The 14,223-nt window shown below is 46.8% G+C and overlaps 1 protein-coding gene and 1 pseudogene across 2 annotated transcripts; both read left to right on the top strand.

Annotated features, from left to right (window-relative positions):
* Positions 1-14: 14 nt before the first annotated feature.
* Positions 15-8,768, top strand: LOC133884182 (pentatricopeptide repeat-containing protein At5g39680-like; annotated as a pseudogene).
* Positions 8,652-12,279, top strand: LOC133885244 (protein phosphatase 2C 51-like). 2 transcript variants are annotated; one of them, XM_062324925.1, is made up of 3 exons: positions 8,652-9,572; positions 11,554-11,683; positions 11,833-12,279. In XM_062324925.1, exons 1-3 carry the CDS (start codon positions 8,832-8,834, stop codon positions 12,138-12,140), a joined length of 1,179 nt encoding a protein of 392 aa, XP_062180909.1. In that variant the 5' UTR covers positions 8,652-8,831; the 3' UTR covers positions 12,141-12,279. The 2 variants fall into 2 exon arrangements, with proteins under 2 accessions (XP_062180909.1, XP_062180910.1); XM_062324926.1 differs by having other exon boundaries at positions 8,661-9,572; positions 11,578-11,683.
* Positions 12,280-14,223: the final 1,944 nt, after the last annotated feature.

The raw sequence follows: 14,223 nt of genomic DNA, 5'->3' as shown, positions 1-14,223 counted from the left end.
GCTTTCCTCGAAACCCCTTTAGAGCCCTGCGCCTCAATCCATGGCCAGCCCCCGCGGCGCTGCTCTCCAGCGGCACGCAGCCGTGGCCGTCCTTCCCGCGGCCACCTCCGCCGGCGACCTATCCAAAGGGAAGGCGCTCCACGCTCAGCTCGTTAGAGCCACTCACTTCGACGTCGTCTTGCGCAACCGCCTCATCATCTTCTACGTCAAGTGCGGCCGCCTGGGGCTCGCCCGCTAGGTGTTCGACGCAATACCCTGCCGGAACTCTGTGTTCGGGAATCTCCTCATGTCCAGGTACGCTTCCTCCGGGCGCCCCGGGGACGCGCTCGCGCTTCTCAGGGTGTTCGACTTTGGCCTGAACGAGTACGTTCTGTCGGCGGCGGTGGCCGCGACTGCACATGTCCGGTGCTATGACATGGATAGGCAATGCCATGGGTAGGCGGGGCTGGCGGAGCAACCGTACGTTTGCAACGCGGTGCTGCATATGTTGGAGGACGTGGCAAAGGCATTTGCGAATGTGTCCGATTTCGATGCATTCGCGTTCAACTTGATGATAAACGGGTTTCTTGATGGGGGACAATTGGATGGTTTGGTCAGAATTGTGAGAAGCATGGTCCGAGAAATTGGGCAATGGGATCATGTGTCATATGTCGCATTTCTTGGGCATTGTGCTAGCGTGAAGGACTTATTGCTTGGGGACCAGGTGCATGCCCAAGCTTTGAAGAGGAGGTTTGAATTGAATGTGTATGTCGGGAGTGCACTTGTTGATATGTACGGGAAATGTGACCGTGCCCCATGATGCTCATTGTGCGTTCGAGGTTTTGCCAGAAAAAAAAATGTTGTCTTGGACAGCTGTTATGACTGCTTACACTCAAAATGAGTTGTTTGAAGATGCATTGCAATTGTTCTTGGACATGGAAATTGAAGGAGTTCAGCCAAATGAGTTCACTTATGATGTGGCTCTCAACAGCTGTGCTGGTCTTGCAGCCTTGAGAAATGGTAACGCCCTTGGTGCTTGTGCTATGAAAACTGGCGGGCATTGGGCCTATTTGCCAGTTGGTACCCTCATGAACATGTACTCAAAGAGTGGCAACATCGAGGATGCATGGAGAATCTTCATTTCAATGCTATTTTGTGATATTGTCTCTTGGAATCTGATCATCACAGGCTATGCTCATCATGGTCTTGCAACGGAGGCAATGGAAGCATTTCATGATATGCTATCTACGGCAGAAATCCCATATTATGTTTTTCGTTGGAGTGTTGTCAGCACGTGCTCAGTTGGGTCTTGTTGATGAAGGATTCTACTACTTGAATACTATGATGAAGGAAGTGAGAGTAACACCTGGAAGGGAACATTACACTTGTGTTGTTGGTTTGTTATGCAGAGCTGGACGACTAGATGAGGCTGCACGCTTGAGCCACGAGGAGTTGACAACCGGCAAGGTGAGCACCCGTCACCCGGGAAGAAAATTCTGTGAGACCGGGTCTTTTGGAGAGATCCTGCTGCGCTGCGACACGTGCCCACGCGCACGCAGGTCTGCACGCGCGTGCCGTGCGATCGAGCGTGCACGGCGCGGATGGGGGTCTCTCCGGGTCCTTCGCGCGCGGGTCTCACAGAAGTTTCTTCCCGTCACCCGAGCCCCGTGGCCTGCCAGGCGGCGTTGTGGCGTAGTGCACGGTGCGGATGGGGGTCTCTCCGGGTCCTTCGCGCGCGGGTCTCACAGAAGTTTCTTCCCGTCACCCGAGCCCCGTGGCCTGCCAGGCGGCGTTGTGGCGTACCGAGCCGCGAGGCAGGCGGTGGTCAGGGGCTGCGCTCTGCACGCGCGCGCATTTGGCAGCACGTTGGCTCCGAGATTGATTTGAAATTTATAATATAAAATAAAATAGTTTTTTATATATATTCAGTTTAAAATAAAATAAGATATTTAAATTGAACATCCTTAATTTACTCCTAGCTTATTTTTAAAAAAATTAAATTTGATCCACTTAAAACAAATAAAGCTAGATCCCTATCAAATAGATTATTAATTATTACTACTCTATGGTCCGGAGCACGGAACCTGCCCTGTATCCTGGCTGTACGAGACGGCGTCTGTGCGAATTGCGAGTCTGGTGAACGGTACCGTAAATAGCAATTTGTGAGAGTGAACAGTAATTTGACTATAGCATGAGTCATGTTCTCGAGGATGAACCGGTTCCGCGTGCACCAATGTTTTCGATGACTTTCCAGCGAAGAAAGTGGATTAGTACTACAAGCTACAGGAGCAAAATGGCGCCCTTTCAAGTCTACAAGTAGGGCTCGTCGGATCGAGAGGAGACGGGAGGGGCAGCGTGACACGACGTACGGGCCGACCGGAGCCGGAAGAGTCCCTTGGCTCGCCCGGGAAAGCCGGGCGCCTCTCGGGTCTCGAGCTCGCTTCTCTGTTCCTACGTGCCACGTCTCGTGTTGCCCTCGAGCTTTTCCGCGCCCGATCGTTTATATCTCCGCGCCGCGGCGTCGACACGCCTGCACAGCTCTGGCTCGCTCCGTCGCTGTCGGTATGGAAAAGATCAGGAAAGGCATGTGAGATTCACAAGCAATTTTTTTAGATTCAGAAGCAATGAATTAAAAGCGACCAATATCTCCCGACGTTGATCTGCTTAGGTTGTTATTGACAGTGATTTCGTAATATGTTACTGTAGATAATAGGTGTGTGAATAGTATTTTAAGAATTGATGTACGTGTATAACAGACTTATGGATATAAGCCTGTTTGTTTCGGCTCATTTTCTGAGTTAAAATAAACCGCTAGCTTATTTATTAGATTATTATAAGCTGAAGTTCAGATTATAATAATCATAAACTGTGAAAAAAAGATTATTTCAATTTATTTTGATATTTTATTGTATTACCCGTAAAATTTAGAGAAAATTATCCATCAATACCACTCCTTCCATTCTACATCTGAATCCTCCGCCCCTACTGAGAGCATTATAGATTTTTGCCAATAATCTAGGTTATCAAACAGCTCACAGCTTATTTCCCTCTAACTTATCATAATCCAACTTATTATAATCCACCATTGTCGGTGTATCAGGAACCAGGGGTCCCCGAATCCTGAGACCAGGCAACCCATCCGCCACATGGCGCCATCTCGCGAGGTCTCTCCTGTAGGATGAGAAAAGGCCAAGTCCCGGGAGAAGGTGCTTGGGGCCACGGTCAGTGACCCCCGAGTACCCCAGTTCCCCGATGATCCACGGAATCCAAGTACCGAGAAGAAAGTGCTCGGGGAGGTGTACGGTCACCCCCGAGCACCCTAGTCCCCCGACGATCAGAAGAGCTAAGTTCCGAGAGAGAGTGATCGGGGCTGCGTGCGGCGGCCCCCGAGCACTCAGTTCCCCGAGGATCCGTACAAGAATGCTCGGGAGAGAGTGCTCGGGGCTGCATGCGGCAGCCTCCGAGCACTCGGTTCCCCGAGGGTCCGTGCAAGAGTGCTCGGGGAGGTGAACAGTACCCCCGAGCACTCGGCACCCCGAGGATGAGGAGAGGCATTCTCGGGAGAGAGTGCTCGTGGATGTGAACAGTACCCTCGAGCATTCGGTACCCCGACGACCCAGAAAGACCTCCGAGGGGCCTACCGATGAGGTGTCAACCGGTCGAAGGCCCGAGGCCGCTTTTAATGAGCGTGCGTGGCCTGACGCCTCCAACTGCTCCCGCCGCGCTCAGCGTCAGTCCCTGACATATTTGGGCAGAGAGGCGTGGGGTTATTAATTGCACGGGTCCCGTCCCGTGCCATCTGGCTTGTCTCGGGATAACGACGTAAGGATCAAGGCGTTCCGTCTGCCGCGCTGCTGTGGCAGGGGAACAAGACAGGGCGAGCACGCCAGGTTGCTCTGCGGCTGCCCGGTGGGCCCTCTCCACGGCGCCCGTTGCCAGGGCATTTATGGTGACGGGTGACCGGGCGTGCGATGCATTTTCCACCCCCAGTCACTTCGCCCAGAGGAAATGATGACGCCCTTTCCATTTATGGCGTCTCTAAACTCGAGCCCCCTCCTTCCGTTCGGGGCATGTCGCGGCCGGCGATTACTTAAAGCAGCCGGCGGCATAGAAGCAAGGGAGGCGGAGAGAAAAAGAGAGAGGCAGAAAAAAAGACAATAGACGAAGAATAGCAAAACAGAGACCAAGAGCCGACACGAAGAACATAGCGCAAGAGAAACACTGTGAGGAAGGTTGAGCCCAGTCCCAGCCGAAGAACAAGGAGCCTCAAGCTCTTAGATAGACCAATATTCTTGTAACTAGCAACATCCTTGAGGGACTTCCTCAGGACAGTTATAGCATCCATACAGGAGTAGGGTATTACGCCCCCGTGCGGCCCGAACCTGTCTAAATTCCGGTGCATTTACTTCTTCTTGCACTAGGTCAACACCCCCACCACCGGCCGTTGCGTTCATTCTCATTTATTTCTCCGACGAACTTATTCAGGATCATCCCCCCGGTCGAATCTCTAAAAAGGGGTCTATCGGGATCCCTGCGACTGAAGTTAATCCTCCGACAACCATCTATAAGCCGCTTATTATAATTCTGAGCTGAAATAAATAGGACCATAGTAAGTTATACAGTTTCAGGTTTTTAAAGTATAATAGCACTACATCATGTGTGTTGTGTTATGAAAAATCTCAATTGGTTATAGAGGTAGTTCTAGCTGGTTACCATATTTAATCTTCCTTTGTTTATAAACCAGGCCCTCATCCATTTATACAGTAGAGAGGAGAAGAACTTACATGTATATTTAAACAAAAGATATTACTCATCCTAATATCTAACCTAAGCCATCATTATGGACGACCGTCTCCAACCACTTACTTGATCGGCCTGTTGACAATGTTTCATCCGTCGTGCGATGCCACATCAACCTGCAAAAGTCTCACTCCGTAGCATTTAATGCTACAAGACATGACAAAGACCCCTCTACGCCGTCCATTACTTCCCCCCACTGGAGTTAACGTTTGGAAAGAAAAATACTTGAATGGATATCAATAACTACGATTAAATATGTTATGTCAAATCTGGTCCTACAGCCAGTGAGACAGGTCACGGGTTTATGTGGTAGTGCAAGAGACTGGTCGGTTATGCCTCATATTGGTCGTGGAAACCATATCTTGGTTATGCGACCGACCAGTTTTAAGAAATATACGTCTCTGGCGCACGACCAGTTTTAGAAAATATACGTCTCTGACCGTTATATACCTCGCATGACTTGTTTGTTAGGACACCTCTTTACTCAATACACATGTACTCGTCATGAAATTGATGTCACAAATGTTCTAGTTTCTGCTTCATTACTTTTTCAAGTGTGCTTTTTTTCTTCATTTTATTTCACCTTCTGCTAGGTTCAGGCTCCGTTTGGATAGGTTATAGTTTTAGAGTTTCTGGTTGGATGGGAAAGCGGATGTAGTTGTTGAAATTTGGTTATTAGTTTTTACAATAAATTTTTAATTTCTCATAAAAAAGATTATTCCAATCTATTTCTCATATTCTAGTTTATTTCAACAATAACTACTATCTCAATCAGTCGAAATCCACTAGAAGCCCAGAGAAAAAAACTATTTGTTTTTTAGAAAAAAAAAAAGCCTATCAAAAGAGCCTCAGTGAACAATGGGACGGCCTCCCCGATGCGGCGACATTCGGCAGCACAATGCGCAGCGGCTGAACTTGCCTCTTTGTCACAAGTCGGCTGGCTATCCATTCGGCCGCCATATGCCCGTATATGCATGGACCCTAAACAGGGGGTGATCCTTGTGGAAGCTGTAAGAACCGCGTGCATCGAAAGTGATCGACCAGCTGAGAGATATAAAGCACAGCAAGAGAATTGCTACTAGTTCATGATGAATCACGCACGCACGCCACTAGTATCATCATGTAGTAACAAGTACTACGTATATATCATGCATCGCTATACAACGAACGATAACCACTTTCTTCTGTCTGGTTAACGTCAAATGTTACCATCACCAGCTAGATATAGCAAATGGCAATTTTGTAACCATGTCGTCGGAGAGCTTGCCATAGCTGTCTAGCCCATTACCATGCGTGCGGTACACAGCAAACCTTACATATACCACTGGCACGCAGTATATGACTATATATTCCGAGCATTATTTTTCTACTTTATGGTGATGATCACTTTAATTAAAACAAGATAAGCACCGGCACTGTAGCATACAATTAGCACCTTGTATATAAGTACTAGTAGTACTTCTGAAGCATACACGTAAGTGAGTTCAGGGGTAAAGATAAAGTAGATGCTGGTTATTTCTTTAATTTTATTTAGACATATGCTAAATATGTACCTATATGGATGTGTCGGTGTGTATATATATATTTGACTTATACTTTAAAAAACTTAAGTATGTTGCCAACTTGCACAGCTCGCGTTCGATCGTGTAGTCGAGGTACTTGCTGAATATATATATATATATATATATATATATATATATATATATATATATATATATAGCTGAAATTTATGAGTTTTTGTTAAAAGCTGCTTATGATTTTTACGAGAAATTTTTAAGTTCTTAGCACATAAAAATCAGAAAAACCATTTTTAACCGATTTATCAGATTTTAGGTTATTTTATTAGAAATCAGCTCTTCAGTTTTGTACAAGATAATAGGAAATAAGTATATTTATTTCAACTTTTAACTCACAAAGTTATAATACGACGAGTCTAACTTGTTTTTTTTTTAAAAAACAAGTATGAATTTAAACGAGCGCAGCGAGTAGCCTTCACTCCGTAGTCTTATAGGAGGGGATAATTACTCAGTTGTCACTCTAAAAAAGTGTCAATTGTTATTGAGAATGACATACAAAACACACTGAATCTATGCATGTGGAATAATATAATAAATAAGTAATTATTACTTTTTTTAAGTGGAAAAAAAAGAATAACTCTTATAGGAGTGAAGGACCCTGCAGTGACAAGAAAGCTTTCCTTGTGGCCCCATGCATGATGCATGTGCAGGGATGCTGTGGCCATAGCGACATTTCAAAAACCTGCAACGACATGCGCGCGCCTCGGCACAGCACAGCACAGCACAGCTCGCGAAAGTAGTACATGTACCGGTCGTGGGCTCGTGGCAGCGGCGGGTAGCCTCGAAACGCGCGCGAGCACTGAGTGTCTGCGAACGACCGGACGCGTGCGGAGGAACGGACGACACATTTTCCACTGCCTCTGTATACGGACGCTCCTGTCGCGTTTCTAACGAGTCGTTTTGACAGTCTCGAATGGAAGCAAATTATATAATATTTTTTTATAAAAGATTTTCGTAAGATTCTAATTTAATTATATATTTTTTAATCTAATATATGGATTGAAAAGAAAAGAAAAGAAAGAGAACATATATCATAAAAAAGAAAGACTTTATATTATGGAATTTGCTTCTGTTCTAAACTCCCAACCGTAACCCGTGGGCCTCGTAACGTGTTGTTGGTTGGACGTGTGCCACGCGTAATAGTAACGTGTCGTTAGTATATTTGTGAATATTAAAAAAATAAAAATAGATAAATAAAAAAGTTCGCGCCAGCGCCTGGTCCCCGGCATGCGGCCACCACGCGTCCCCCGCGGCCCCGCCTCGACCCAAATATCCCGCCCACTCCTTCTGAATTCTCGTCGTCCGTCGCCACGCACGCAGGCTTCCACCACACTAGCTTGTTAAGATCGATCGTTACCTGCAAACTTGACTACCTGACCAAATGCTTTAAAACCTGAAATGCTGGTGGCACAGGCTAGCTGCGTAACAGTCTGCTGTTCTGTTCCTGTCACGAACAACGTAAGTAGGAACGTTTGCTTGGGTAGTTTAGTAGAATATTGCTTTCGTGCACGTAAAAGCTGTGAACATAAAAATTTCACTAAGTTATACGAAGGTATGGTTTATCAGTACAATTTATTTATGATAAAATTTATATTAAATTATAGATAAAAAATTATAAAATAGATGAAAGAATAAATAGATGGGCAATAAAATCGTAAGGCCATAGACAATGACTTCCCTTCAGGAACAAAAATCCCGTCGTGAAGTGGTTTTGTTTTTTTCAGCACTTCAATAATTTTCTTTTACGGTTTTAGTTACGAAGGTTTCTTAAAATCATTCTCTTTAAGATGTAATTATCTCTTTTTTCTTCATGATTCACTTTGAAAAAGAAGCTGTTGAAGATAAGAGAAAATAAAAAGAATAAGTTAGTAGAAGTGAATTAGAAAGTGAATGAAATAAAAATATATATATTTGGAGATGGTCTAACGCAGCCGAGATAGAGTTGCATTTGTCAAAAAAAAGAAACGCGGCCCTGACATTTGTCCTCGGCACAGTCAAGTCGCGTGCGACGTGCCTCACCCTTGCTCGTCCCTCCCTCCCTCCACGTAACCCCTCGCCGCTCCCACCAAGGTCCCACGCGTGACCTAGTGGTCCAACCGTTGAAACCCCTCCCTGAACCGTCTGCACCAACTCCCAGGTTTCTGCACCACCGACCCCACCCGCTTCACTTGGAAGAGCCGTGCACCCAAAAGCTGTGGTCCATGGACCGCGCGCAGGATATTTGTCTCCCCGCCGCGGGGCCCCAAGCAGCGGCGCATCGGGCGCACCCACGCCACGCGCCACCTCCGATCTCGCCCGTCCACGTCCTCACAGGGTGCCCACGGCGCCGTCGCGCATCCCGCCGCCCGTGCGAGATCAGACGGCGTGCGCCGCTTCTCCGACCTTTCTACTGTATCGGCTTGGCCGTATTAAAGCCGCTTCTCGCCATCTGTGCCCGCCTTCCATTGCGCTCCGAGGGAGGAGTGGACGATCGACATGAGGGACACGGGTACGGAGACAGATGAGGGCCCCGCGTGCAAGGTTGTGGCTGGCGGGGACGGGAAGGTCGCCGGTCTAGCGGCCATCGCGCGGCGCCGCCGCCGCCGCCTCGAGCTGCGGCGGCTCGGGCGGAAGGCGTCGGCTGCGGCAGAGGATGAGGCGGCGAAGAGGGTTCGGTCCGGTAGGGACAGATCGTCGTCGGACTCGTCGGCGGAGACGGATCACGGGATGGGCTGGCCGGCGTCCCTGTCGCACGGCGCGGTGTCGGTGATCGGCCGGCGGAGGGCGATGGAGGACGCCGTGGCCGTCGCGCGCACGTTCCTGGCCTCGGCGGACGTGAGCAAGGGTGGTGGTGCGGACGGGTGCGGCGGGGAGGACGACTTCTTCGCTGTGTACGACGGCCACGGCGGGCCGCGGGTGGCGCAGGTGTGCAGGGAGCGTATGCACGTGGTGCTCGCGGAGGAGGTGGGACTGCGTCGGCGGTTCGGGAGCGACGTGCGCTGGAAGGAGGCGATGGCTGCCAGCTTCGCCAGGGTGGACAGCGAGGCCACCTGCGGCTTCGCCCCGGCCAAGGCCGCGGCCGCGGACGCGGACGCCTACGCGCCCTTCCGGACCGTGGGCTCCACCGCCGTGGTGGCCGTCGTTGGGCACCGCCGGATCGTCGTCGCCAACTGCGGCGACTCACGCGCCGTGCTCTCCCGCGGCGGCGTGGCAGTGCCACTCTCCACTGACCACAAGGTACGTACCACATAATCAATCTTGATCTCGACGTGTAGTCTACTACCTCGGATGCAATCACGCAAGCCAGTTCATTGTTTATTACTAATCCTAGATTGCTAGTGCCATCACATGATTAGTACAAAGAACATCTTCTGCGCGTGAGAAGGATCAGATCTAATTTTCTAAGGATGCAGTACAGGTTTAGTGCACTAATCGAGTCTCTCGAATATAATGTTCCTGCGGTCAGTGTTATCCGGACAACTGTATCCACGTGTCGGATTCAAGTGGTATTTGACGTGTCCAATTTTTTTTTTTAAATCGGACGTCCAACACGAGTCGAACTCCGACACCCGTATCCATGTTTATGTAACACAGTCTGCGGCACATGAGCAGACGATCTCGTTCTCGTCTGCTCCTGGTTGAGTAGTGCCAAAGCTGGCTGGTGTCGGTCAGTGTCCCTCTTGTTCACAAATGGAATGGGCCGTGGCAAATTTCCTTCCTAGCTCCCTGCCGGCCCGGGGTGCTTGCGGTTGGTACAAAAGATGCAGCATTTCGTTGAGGGGTAGCATTCCTTGCTACTGAAATGGGCAGGCCACGTAGATCTCTGTTCGAGGGGGGAAAAGCAAGCTGAGTAGAGTAGTGCTGCTGTGCTGTTCCTCAGTGAGTTGTGTTAGGTTCATTCCCTTTGCCCCCACAAAAACGTTTAGTCTCCCGCGCACATGCTGCAGTTTACATCTCCTTGTTCTCCGAGAGCTATACAAGTTAATTTGCAGTTCAGAGATGTTTCCAAATGTATCTTGTCGTAATGTGCCCATGATATGGAGAGCTGACATTAGGGACGAAAACTGAAAAGATATTTATCGGTTTTTGGGGGCTCAGTTTTGAAAGAGCTCCGACCGTAGCAGCCGGAAATCATATACCGAAGAAATGGAAATAGAAATGGTATTACGTCCTTTAGATGGAAGTGGAAATGATTTTAGGCTCTTCCGATCATTTCCGGATTTTTCCGTATTTGGCCGGTAATTACCGTTTTACACCCCCATATCTGAAGGCACACATCCACAAGCAGCCCCGTCCATACAAATCTATGTCAAGTCTGAACTATTATGCGTCTATGTCAAGTCTGAACTAAAAACTATATGTAATATGTCTATCTCGTTGGATGTTGGCATGTTGCCATGTTCTGGTGCCTAGTTGTGTACTTAACTAATTGTGTGCTTGTTTGGCCTGCGATAAGTCGAATATGTATGGTATTATTACTTAAGTTAAACACTTAATATTATCCTCATATTGTGTTTGTGTGTAATCATCGATCAGTTGACTTATCCTATATATGGTGCATGGACGTGGTTGCGACTAGCGCTATGTCGGTGTTTCTCGTTCTAGAATTTCGATTCCCGATCGATACTAGCTTGTTTATGTTCCGACGATATTGTTATCGATGTTCCAGCAATGTTGACGCCGTATTCGTTTTCGCCATTATCGTTTTCGATTTCACTTCTGAGAAAAAAAAATGTGAAAGTGGAAATGGTGAAGGCTTCTTTCGATGTTTCTGACCGTTTTCATCCCTAGCTGATATGACTCTGTGGACATGGTTTAGATGAGATCAACGAAGAAATTGCTTCATGTGCTACTGAAAGATTTATATTTGAGTTAAGTTTTGGTGGTGGAACAAATGAGATTCTCACGGAAGATGTTGCTTTTGAGTGCCAGAACGACTAGGTCCGATTTGGGTGTTTAGATTGATCATTCGGGGGTTCGTTTGTTCCGTTTAAGGATTAATCTCTGATAATATCTGTAGCAAACAGTGTTTATGCATGAACTTTGTTTAGTATGATAGTATCTTTTTCCTTTTTTTTTAAGTGAGGGGTCTATTATGGTATGTTGTTGTCCTAGCTAGTGTAATACTATGTAAGAGCTTGCCGAACCTCGTTAATTCAGTCCCAACCATCACATTTTTTGTGGCAATTGACATGCAATGCTTAAAAAGAGATTCTAGTGGATGTTTGTTCTGACCACGCAGCCAGATCGTCCAGATGAGTTGGAAAGGGTGGAAGCAGCCGGCGGCAGAGTCATCAACTGGAACGGCTATCGTGTCCTGGGAGTGCTAGCAACTTCAAGGTCCATAGGTGAGAACATCCTTCTTTCCTTTTCCTGCTGTTTTCAACCACTGGTAGCATAATTCTTTAGTTCATTCTTAGAGAGATAGCAATGCATATGCAGATGCTGAACGTAATCAGCAATCCTCTGAACAATTTGTGCTTCACAAAAATTCCAGGAGACTACTACCTGAAGCCTTACGTCAGTGCCGAACCGGAGGTGACGGTGGTAGACCGCACAGACCAAGACGAGTTCCTCATACTGGCAAGCGACGGGCTGTGGGACGTGGTCTCCAACGAGGTGGCGTGCAAGATCGCCAGGAAATGCCTCAACGGTCGGGCGGCCAGCATGTTCCCGGAGTCTGTCTCCGGCCGCACGGCCGCGGACGCGGCGGCGCTCCTGACGGAGTTGGCCATGTCGCGCGGCAGCAACGATAACATCAGCGTCGTCGTGGTCGAGCTGCGGAGACTGAAGGGGAGCAGCTAGCGCTGGTTGATGTGCTGAGACCGTGAGCGTGTAGCTGTAGTGTACACATGATGTCGATGATGTTTGTACAGATTGAAGTTTGTCGAATGCTGTGACTTCTCGTGTGCTAATCATTAGCTAATATATGCAATTTATTTTCTCTTTGTTCCTTTTGATGCCGGTCACCTGAATCGTGTGGAACGAATGAAATGCAAGTATCTTCGGGCATTCAAATTATGGATATAGTTGGATCAAAGAGGAGTTCGAACTATGGATGCTAGGTAGTGCGACGCTCCGTTGTAATCTAAGTTCTTTGTACCTAGGCCGATTCGGGCTTTTTCATCTTATTTAGCATATGTACTTGATGGCAGCCATGGCGAAGTTTTGAGTCCTTGGGTGAGCTGGATGCCGCGCATGACGGGGAGCGGGACGGAACAATAGTCCTTAGGCATGGGCACGCCGTAGATGAGGCCAGTGACCCACCAGGCACTTCGGAGATTACGGCGGCTGCGTGCCAGGTGCAGCCCAACCAGGGTCCATGGCGATGAGAAGCAATGGTGTCGCTGCTGACTATGGCAGCGGTGGCGACGTGTGCAAGGAGCTGAGTTTTTTATATATATATTTTCTAACATTAATATTTAGATAAATAGACTGTTGATAGAAAAGATTACAAAACGCTCTTACCGTCCTCAGCGCGGTAAGCAGTCCGACGCACTAGAAAATCACAGTTCACAATAAAAAAAAAATTCTGCCATCTTCTTTACATAAAATTGTGATATTCTGTTGCTCCAAAAAATCTAAATTTTTTTTACATGTTTCATAATTTATGTGTAACCTATTTTAATTGAATTCACTAAAAACATGTGTATAATTTAAACTAAAATTCTCAAAAAAAGACCACTTGTATAACTTTTAATAATTGTTAGGACCTCAAATAAATTTCCAAAAATATGGAAAAATTCACTAATATTCATATTATGTGATGAAATAATTTTTAAAATTATTTCTATCCTAAGTTATATGATGAAAAAGCGAGTTCCTTTGTAGTACTCTATTTATATGTATTTTTTATTATTTCATGTGAATAGAGCATTATAGAGGAACTCACTTTTTCACCATATAGATTAAGTAGATATATTTTTAGAAATTATTTTATCATGTAATATAAATATTAGTGAATTTTTCTAGATTTTTAAAATTTTATTTGAGGCCCTAACAATTGTTAAAAGTTATAAAGTAGTTTTTTGAGAATTATAGAACAAGTACTAAAAATTTTAGGATTTTAAGAGCAACACAAGACCACAATTTTATATAAAGAAGATGGTAGGGAAAAATATTAATGTAAACAGTGATTCGGATTCTTATCGCCCTCTACTCGGACGGTTAGGGAGGCATTTATTTTGTAATTTTTTTATCAAGAGTCTATTTATTTAAATATTAATATTAGAAAATATAAAAAAAAAAAACTCCAAGGAGCTGACCCATTGGTTTCACAGGTTCTATCCAACTCGGCCCAACCCGCATATCAATCATTCTAACGGGTTGGTTTGGGCTAAGATGGTGGGTTGCCTAATCCATGCACACTTTTACTTGTTTGCATGTTGACTCTCACGCGGATGGTGCATTCCCCCGCTAGCAGGTAAGCTTGCGGCTTGCCACCAAGTCAATTAACACTATCCAAGCATGGGGGGATCTATCGGGGGTTTGGGCGCTTGAGCCCTGTATTCTCAGGCACCCTTGAGAGTCTCCAAACCTCTTTATAATTTTTGAACATGAAAGATAAGAAGAGAAGAATAGGAGAAGTAAGAAGAAGAGGAGGAAAAAAGAGGAAGAGGAGGAGGGAAAAAAGAGGTTGAGCCTCCCCTGAAATTTTGATATGTTTCCATTTCTCTGTCCTAGTACGTGTGTTCAAGTGAAACCCCTCGGATAACACGGGCGCTCAATCATCGAGCCTGCCTGTGGCTCCGCTGGGACGCCACGCTACGGCTCTACTTACACACATCGATCGATCACGGGCATGATCAATCAGTCGTTCGCCTCTCAACGAACTGCTAGTGATCGAGCAACCATCGATGGAGCAAACAGAGCGAAGGGTAGAGCACAC

This window comes from Phragmites australis, chromosome 11 (assembly GCF_958298935.1).
Source record: "Phragmites australis chromosome 11, lpPhrAust1.1, whole genome shotgun sequence".
Classification (NCBI taxonomy): domain Eukaryota; kingdom Viridiplantae; phylum Streptophyta; class Magnoliopsida; order Poales; family Poaceae; genus Phragmites; species Phragmites australis.
The sequence above is the reverse complement of the archived record's forward strand: the minus strand, read 5'-3'. Positions and strand labels throughout refer to the sequence as shown.